The 9,214-nt window shown below is 43.7% G+C and overlaps 1 protein-coding gene across 1 annotated transcript; it reads left to right on the top strand.

Annotated features, from left to right (window-relative positions):
• The first annotated feature begins 4,764 nt into the window (after positions 1-4,764).
• Positions 4,765-5,710, top strand: LOC136504676 (phytosulfokines 2-like). The gene is made up of 3 exons (XM_066499647.1): positions 4,765-5,047; positions 5,130-5,233; positions 5,329-5,710. Exons 1-3 carry the CDS (start codon positions 4,900-4,902, stop codon positions 5,458-5,460), a joined length of 384 nt encoding a protein of 127 aa, XP_066355744.1. The 5' UTR covers positions 4,765-4,899; the 3' UTR covers positions 5,461-5,710.
• Positions 5,711-9,214: the final 3,504 nt, after the last annotated feature.

The raw sequence follows: 9,214 nt of genomic DNA on the forward strand, positions 1-9,214 counted from the left end.
CCGTCGGCCGTCGCCATCGCCATCGCCCTGCATGCCAGCCAGTATAGCTATAGCTAGAAAAAAAAAAAAAGGCCAAGGGTCCCTCAGCTGCACGCAGTGCACGCGCGCCTTCTTCTTTACACATCACGCAAGCGCCGGCCGCGATTGCCGCTTGCACAGCGGCGTTCTGTGTGTGATTGTCCTCTTTGCATGCTAAACTGCCGGCGGCTGCTAGCTCGTGTCCACAGAGGAAGCTAGTTGGTGCTGATTACATGGAATCATGGATGCATCATTATATTTCATCTTATCATTATCTACCTATATGGATAGCTTCACGATTCAATATTGACCACGTGGAATTAATGCATCCTAGCAATTCAGTCCAAATCAAATACGTATTTGATATGTTGTTTATACGTCCATGTTTGGCTACTACGAACCTAGGGGCCTTCTAACTGAAGAAAGAACCCAACTTTCAAAAAAAAAAGAGAGGAAGAATCTAAAACTCAGCAACTTGACGAAAAGCTGTCTAGTTGTGTCATCGTCATCAGTGAAAAGTATTAAAGCTTGTAGAGCATCAAATGCTCGAGTGTTGATGTTCTGCTCACCTTAGCTTTTCTACAGGCGCATAAAACTCTCAGCATTTCCGTATACTACCTCTCGACATTATATTCAAGAATATTGTTCCCCCAACTCAATTTACGAAGGCCTCCAAAGATTTAAGTTAATTTCATGTCTAATAATGGCGACATCACTATGCATGGTGGAGGGAGAGAAATATGCCATGCAAACCATAATGAAGAAAATAATCTTGCACCAAAGTTTAAAAATAACATTGGATTGGCATCCTAGAGCCACCTCCTCGAAGAAAATCAATACAAAAAAAAATTCCTTTATATTTGTAACTTTAGGGTATCCTTATTTTTCTGTCGGTTTTTGCACACACAGGATTATTCTAGTTTCTAGTAGTGCACCGTTCTGCCCATAAAGGAGTGTTTTTTTTATATATCCGGTGGTAACTTGTTGGGGGCGGCCGACAGTTGTTACCAACAAAGAAATAAAGCCATTTCTAAAGACGACCGGTGTTTCAAAGTGAAACTAAAGCCTTAAGGTAGTTGGAAACACTAACCGATCCTAAAAATTGAAGCCATTTCTCGAGGTGGTCCGTTACATTGTATCCTCAAATTGTATTTTCAAGAACAACTCTAGATGCAACTGATTCTGAAAAAGAATTTGTGGCGCATGTAAAAATGATTTTGGATAACACGACGGCTTGTTCGATTGGACAAGTTGGCATAGGTGTGTAGTACAATTCAAGAACAAAAAATAGGTGATGATGCAAGTTACGTTAGGTGAAAAAGAAAATATCCACAATTCCAATCCCGATTTAGGTCACACAACGTCATGCTCCGTCACAAGATTATGGCATCTCCTCGCATGCTTAAACTAAGATGTGAAAGGACTTAATGATGCTCTACACAAAACTCGCTGAAAATGACAAGGCAAGCTCAGCACTCCTCAATTAGCTCCAATGAACCGTTTGCTGGCATATCCTCCGGCATTAGCAGTTTAGCACTACTCTCTCCACTATCAGCAATACAGTGAACCATATAATTAGTCACGAGGCCTTATGTATAACAAACTCCTTTTTGCGATTACATGTTCCAATTAATTAGTAGCCTAGTAGCAGGCCCCAGCCAAGGGGCGTGCGAGCAGTGCATGGGAACAGGGCCCATGATTTTTAGGAGGCCCCTACGGTAGTTTGTCATCAGGCGCATACAAACTAGTACTAGTGGCTACCAGCTACGCTAAGGGATAAATTCAAGCCCATGGCGTAAACTACCATCATGTATTAGCACTGGAAACTAGCCGATACTACATACTACGTGCTACGGAGTACATATGAGTCAGGAGTACAAAGTGTCTAATATATTTAACCAAATATATAAGTAAAAAAATACTAATGCTCAAATAAACATATTAGAAAGTATACCTCATGAAAAATCTAATAATATTTATTTGATATCATAAATATTATGTATTTTATATATAGCTAGTCAAACTTGAGATATTTTAACTTTTTACTGTGCTAAAATTGCACTCGCTTCTGGACGGAGAGAGTACTCGATAATTCTAATCTTTTCCCCAATTTTGAATTCTATTGTCCTTCATAACATTATATGAACTAATGTTTTTTCGAACAATCATTATATTATAAACTATAATTATCCTTCATATATATGATTATTTATCGTACGTGTTCCAAGAGATTAATACATTGCATGATATGTATGTAGAATTTATAATAATTACTATAGTTCTGTCTATGAAGAGATAAGGCCTCATTTTATAGTTTTGTATAGGGCCCCCAATAATTTTCGCTGTCTCGGCCCTGCCTAGTAGGTAGGTATTTACCTGCTAGTGAAATCGCACGATCTATAGTTGGGTGAAAAAGTTGTTTCCACATAGCTCAAGTCCAGTGCATGCATGGTAAGATGACATGGGCCGTTTACACTGCACTTCACAATATTTTTCACGTGGAGTTTGCACACGCACGCATGCATGCATATCATCGACCATTGTGTAATCGGCAATGATTCGAGATTATCCCTGGAACGACTTAGCTTATTACATGATGGATTACAGAGACAAGCAGTACACGGAACAAACAACTTTACATACATAATCTAGGGCTTTCTGTAAGGGGTTACAGTTGTGGAGCTTCAGTGCGTGTCCGTCGTCCCCGTGGCTGCCCTAGCTAGGGTTAAAAATTTCGATGAAATTTCACTGAAATTTTGTGAATTTCGGTACTTTCAGGGCTTGCAGAAAGATATCCAAATATTACACTAACGCGTGTGTTATATGACTCTAAACTCTTTGTTTATGTTTCATGTTCTCCTACTCAATAGATGTGTAATCGTAAATCTTTTTAATATTCTGTTTTAGATCTAAGATTTTTAGAGAGAAAAAAAACAAATTTCATGTTTAAGCCTCTGAAAAAATTCAGAGAAATTTCGGTCAAGTTTTGGTAATTTCGGTGGTGGTCTAAATTTTTCTAGTACTGAAATTGAAAAGCCTGGGCTGCCCTACGTGGAATTCTTGTATCTATTTTGGATTTGAGTACTGACGATGTCTAGTCCTAATTACACTGTAGATGCGTATCTTGAAAAAGTATTTGGGCACTGACAGATTTGCTTTGTTTTTTTCTCTTTTCTTCCTGTATTCGATCCCTAGTAGCCTTAATATATAGTAATCTTATCTGAGCAATGTATTTGAATATCGTATCATATCATATATACTAGCTAGTATGTTTGTGTCTTCGGTATACTTTGCATAATAATATGGATCCGCATATGATATGCCATGTTGCCCTGATATATATGGAATCGAACATATTGAAATTGCAGGTTCAAATTTCGTTATTATCCATTCATTTTGGAGAAGAAAAACTTGGCACGCAGCTGCACGGCACGCCGCTGTACATGTAGACATATATGCATGCATGATGCGTACTGGGCTTCAATTTTGCAAGTACGTGTTCGAGATCACGTACGAAGGATATGGATGACACATGCTTACGGACGTGTATTAAGCGGAGTTCGATCGTTTAATCCCAGAAAGAGTGCTGCCGGTCCTGGGAAGAATTTGATGCTATTTCTATTAGCCATTGTAATAGGGGATGTAATTCAGTTTACTAGCAAGGTTAGCATTGGTAGAACAGGATGCATGTGTATATGAATAATATGATGTAGTAGTAGGGAGGGGTGACCAATCGACCGAGAGCGCCGGAGGAAAGCGCTGGATTAGCTCTCTCCCTCTGTCTGTGTAGACCGGTCGTGTATTCGTCGCACGCGTCACGCGAGCGAGGAGCAGGAGCATCAACGTGTGCCCGCGGGGCTTCTGCGCCTGCATGCATGCGATGCTCGCAGTCGCACGTCGATGCATCCGGATCGATGCACGGAGCCGTTGAGGCGTTGACTCGTGTGAACCATGCACGGATCGGTGTGGACCGGACATACGGGACTCCTAACTAAACCTTGTCGTAGCTGTGTTTTCGATTTTGTTAGACATATGCTAAGGATCTGTCATCTGTTAGGTATAGTTTTCTTGCGACTCTTGCACCTTTTAACACTGATCATAGAAATTGTTTTTCTCTCCTCTTGCAAAACGTGGAGCCGAGAGAAACTACGATTTATGGCTCTGATCCTTTGGCTCCGGCTCCACCTCCTCTGATACTATAACATTGGGCCAAAGCCTGAACCAGCCTGACCAAACGGAGCCTAAGGCTAGTTGTACTTAGAAAGGTTAGACACGTGCCATACACACATATTGTGGTGCCAAAAGTGGTCATAGCTGTGTTTTCGATTTTGGTGGCAGACGTTGCCATTCACTTTAGGTTTATTTGTTACGAGCCAAACTTCTCTAACTTTGATGGAGTTTTTACAAAGATATATCAATATCTGCAAACACAGATCATTGATAATATACATAGTGAAACTAATATGTATTTTTTTTATAAACTTAATCAAAATAAGAAACAAGAGTTTGGGTCTAGACAAAGCTAAAAGCTAGCTAGTAGGATGTGCCTAGACGGTACGGTACTTGTGTGTGACGTTTCTAGAATGAGCTCTCTCTTCTAGAATAACCTCTACCCAGTTTCATTTTACTCACAACAAAGCAGGATTATATTGGTAATCGTTTTATTTTTCTTGAAAAAAGGCCACATGCGCATGCCCGCCATCTCCAATTATAAATAGAGCGTCTCGGCACCACCAAGACGACCACTCCAAAGTCGTAGCTCCCAACACAGCACCCATCCTCATCCTCTGTTCCACCCAGCAGCTAGCAGAGCTTCTGCTCCTCTTGCTCTTCGTCCACAACGCCACGCTGCATAGTTTCAGTATCTCAAGACCGACAGAGATGAGGCGCTGCAGCAGCAAGACCTCCTCGCCCCTTGTCGCCCTCGCTCTCTTCCTCCTCCTGGTCTGCTCCTCCTCCTTCCACCGCGCCGCAGCTGCTCGCCTCCTGCAGCCTGCTGCTCCTCTTCCTCCTCTGATTGCTCACCATGGTTAGTGTTGCTGAGCCTCTGTGTTTATTGGCCCTACCAGGTTAGTGTTGCTCCAATGTTTTCTCAACTATTTCTTGTGCAGAGGATGGTGCCAAGGCAGCTGCCGCTGCTTCTTCTGCATCTGACGGCCTAGTGCTTCAGAGTGCTGCCGTGGTCGGTGGCGACGAGCTTTCAGCCTCCTCCGAGGTGACAACCGAAGACGATACTGAATCCGCTGCTCTTCATCAGTTTGAGCAGTAAGTTACAGTTTGACCTCTCTTCTCGTTCTGGTTCTTGTTCAGATGATGGGAGCAGAGTCGGAGGAGGAGGGTGCAGCGGCGTGCGAGGAGGGCAACGACGAGTGCTTCCAGAGGCGGCTGCTTCACGACGCGCACCTCGACTACATCTACACGCAGCACAAGGGCAAGCCATGAGGATGAGGATGCAGATGGAGCCATGGAGGAGGGAGGAGGTCTTGTCTCGGTTGCTACGGCCGGCGTCTAGTCGTCGTCCATGCTGGAAAGTTCGTGGAGGGAATATAATCACTTGCTAGATGAATGCTGCAACTAACACCCGTACGTCATCCGTCTAGCTAGGAGTATATATATATACTAGTAGTATGCTTGTGTACGTCTGACATCTCTTTGTACGCCGTCTCCAAGTCTAATACATGATGCATGGTGCGATTTTCTGTAGTCTTTTATTTTCTTGGTAGTATTGTCAAAAAAGAAGAGTATATGATGCATAAAATTAACGGTGAAAGGTGGTGCTATAAGAAGAGCTCTTCTCCCTCTTTTCTCCACGACATAGGAGTGGGCTAGCATACACATGACAGAGACACTGTTGCTATATTATTTGTCCACACCTTTATTCCCCCCCCCCCCCCCCCCCCCCTAAGGCGTGAACAAATAAATAACATCTCTTCTTAATCCGATGTTTGTTATTGGAGCCATCATTAGTAAATAGTAGCAATTACTCATATAGTGAATTGGCTATAAGGTTGGCTTACTAGATCGACTATCATTTTCCATTTCTCTTTCTTTTTCCTCTGCATTTACTTTGTTTACCAGCTTGGAGCGCCTATATAAAATGGGTTGTTGCATGAGATCCGTTATATTCCTCTCAATTTTTTCTCTCGTCTATCTCATTCACATAATAAGTAAAGCTCCCATGAAAATGGGCTATAAGCCCCTTATATACGCTTCGATTCCTCTCATACGTTCGAAACGTTGCATAGCAGTGACAAAAGGTAACAAAAAGCAAAGGAACATGCCCGGGTGGTATAAAGAATTCCTCGATAACATGTATTCTTTAATTTAGTGTGTTTGTGTCCTTGTTCATGTGTTAATTTTCTTGGCCGCGACACACATGCCGAAACATTCTAGGTGTGCCAGCAACACGTATCCCAAAACATTCCGACACAAGTTAAACAATGATTAAATAAAAAAAAAATCAATCACTAGTAGAGAAACAGTAGAGAAACGACTTTTAATCCACTTTGAAATTTGGCTTTAGTCCCGGTATTTTTCGCGTCCGGGACTAGAGAAACCTTTAGTCCCGGTTAGTAGCTTCAACCGGGACTAAAGGTCCCTGCCCAACGGCCGTTGTGGCAGACTTTTGCTGCATGGAACCTTTAGTCCCGGTTGGAGCTACCAACCGGGACTAAAGGTTAACTTTTACTCCCGGTTGGTCCCTCCAACCGGGAGTAAAAGTCTACTCCTGGCTGGAGGCTCCGTCCGGGACTAGAAATCCACCTTTAGTCCCGGTTGGAAGGCCACCAGCGCCTTCATCTCTTCCTCTCTTCTCAGCCGCCAACATCGCCCTCATCTCCCCACTCCAGTAGCGCCCTCAGCTCTCTCTCTTCCTCCCCACACTATCCACTCTCTTCTCCCCCACGCTAGCTCCCTCCCCTGGCGGTGCACCCCTCCCCTCCCCTAGCGGCGCTCCCCTTCTCTCTATCTCTCTCCCACTCCTCTTGGCAGCACATGGCGGTGCCGCCCCTCCTCGGTGGCGGCTGGCGGCCCCCACATCCTTGGCGGCGGCGGATCTACCCCTCTACTCCTCGGTAGCGGCGAATCCCGCCTTCTCGTCCTTGATGGCAGCGGATCCTGCCTTCTCCTCCTCGGTGGCGGCGGATCCGGCCTTGTCCTCCTCGGTGGCAGCGGTCGGTGGCGGTGGCTCCGGCCTTCTCCTCCTCGGTGGCGGTGGATCCGCCCCCCTCCTCCTCGGTGGCGGCGGATCCGGCCATGTGGAAGAGTTGAAGATGGTAAGCTTTATGTTTTACTCGTGCAGACTGTCACTAATTTGGTGAAGGTTTATCACCAATTCTCCTGGCTATCAGTCATGAGCTGAAAATTTCTTACTGTTTTCTTCTAGAGCGGAGCATTACGGAGAAATACAGAGTCATTTCTATTTTAGTGTTAAAATATTTCTAAAACGCGCATAGATTTTAATGGAGGTCGTCATCTACGTATTTCTCCGTAATGCTCAAATGCCTAGAATGTCTGGTAAACATGAAGCGGTGTCATCCACTCCGCGGCAGAAAAAGGGGCGAGGAGCACCGCGTGCATAAGCATTCGTATCATCGCATCCCGCGCTTGCCGGTTACCTTTGGCACAATCGCATGCCGTACGTGACTGTCCTAGTGTCCGTGTGAAAAACTAGCTAGCTAGTGTCCTAGTTCGTATACACAACTTTTTGAATGGTTGTGTGCATGCAAAAAAAAAAAAAAAAAAAAAAAAAAAAGAGGAGGGTGTCTGTGGTAGTCCTAGCGATCTAAAACAGCACCACGTGGACCCATCGGCTCCAATCAGTTTTGTACTGTAGTACTGTAGTACTCTATATATATATATATATATATATATATATATCCCTCCCACTGGGACAATCAGTCCAAAAGTTGAAGTTGCCTGCAAGATTATTTGAGTAGTGCAATGGTGCGCTACGGAAAACACGTGATTTGTCGAGTGCAAAAATCTTTGTCGAGTACCAAATTTCGGGCACTCGACAAAGACCTGCTTTGCCGAGCGCCGCACTCGGTAAAATATGACACTCGGCAAAGAGGCCTTTGCCGAGTGTTGGCACTTGGCAAAGACCTGCACTCGGTAAAGGCAGACGCTCGGCAAAGATTGGTAGGGGCCTAACGGCATCCAGCGGCGTCCTCTTTGCCGAGTGCCCCCGTTTGGCGCTCGACAAAGAATTTATTTTGCCGAGTGCCAAAACTTGGCACTCGGCAAAATATTTATTTTTTTTGTTTTTTGCCACCAATTTTTTTTGAAACTTTAGTACACTACCACAAACAACATGTTTAAATTTGGGACATTTTCATTGCATTTTGGCATATTTCTATAGTTTATTTTGATTTGTTGATTTTTCCAGAAAAGGTAAGTTTGAACTGCAGGTGCATCGAATAATGGATTACATTCGTTCAAAAATGTTATCTTTATTTCTTAGTGTAAATTTAGGCTAAATCCAAGAACTGTCTCGAAATTTCGATCAACGTGCTCACGGGGCAACGCCGCCAACTTGCTCACAAACCATGTGGAGATGTCCTGGTTTGTGAGCATCGTACATGACAACGTGCTCGAAACTTTTTCAAATTTTTTCCACGGCATACGCATACGATACGGCGACAACTCGACAAGTTTCATGATTTTTAGAATTCGTTCGCATTTTTTACAATTAAAAAACCACTCCCACGCAAGTTGGCGGTGTTGCCCTGTGAGCACGTTGATCGAAATTTCGAGACAGTTCCTGAATTTAGCCTAAATTTACACTAAGAAACAAGGATAACATTTTTTGAACGAATGTAATCCATTATTCAATGCACCTGCAATTCAAACTTACATTTTCCGGAAAAATTCAACAAAACAAAATAAACTATAGAAATATGCCAAAAGGCAATGAAAATGTCCCAAATTTAAATATGTTGTTTGTGGTAGTGTACTAAAGCTTCAAAAAAATTGGTGGCAAAAAACCAAAAAAAAAATTTATTTTGCCGAGTGCCGCCCAGCTGGCACTCGGCAAAGAGCTGCTGAATTTTTTTAAAACTTCGCCGAGTGCCAGATCACGACACTCGGCGAAGAAAATTGACTTTGCCGAGTGCCGCCGATCTGGCACTCGGCAAAGCCGCCTTATCCCTTCACCCGCGCACGGCCAGCGCGCTCTCTCTCTCTCTCTTTCTCTCAT

This window comes from Miscanthus floridulus, chromosome 14 (assembly GCF_019320115.1).
Source record: "Miscanthus floridulus cultivar M001 chromosome 14, ASM1932011v1, whole genome shotgun sequence".
Classification (NCBI taxonomy): Eukaryota; Viridiplantae; Streptophyta; class Magnoliopsida; order Poales; family Poaceae; genus Miscanthus; species Miscanthus floridulus.

Excerpts from the sequence above, each read along its gene's own strand:
- LOC136504676 (XM_066499647.1), top strand. The coding sequence starts at position 4,900 with ATGAGGCGCTGCAGCAGCAAGACCTCCTCGCCCCTTGTCGCCCTCGCT. Across the intron at positions 5,048-5,129 it reads TCCTCTGATTGCTCACCATG|AGGATGGTGCCAAGGCAGCT; the intron begins GTTAGTGTTGCT and ends TTTCTTGTGCAG. Across the intron at positions 5,234-5,328 it reads AGCTTTCAGCCTCCTCCGAG|ATGATGGGAGCAGAGTCGGA; the intron begins GTGACAACCGAA and ends GTTCTTGTTCAG.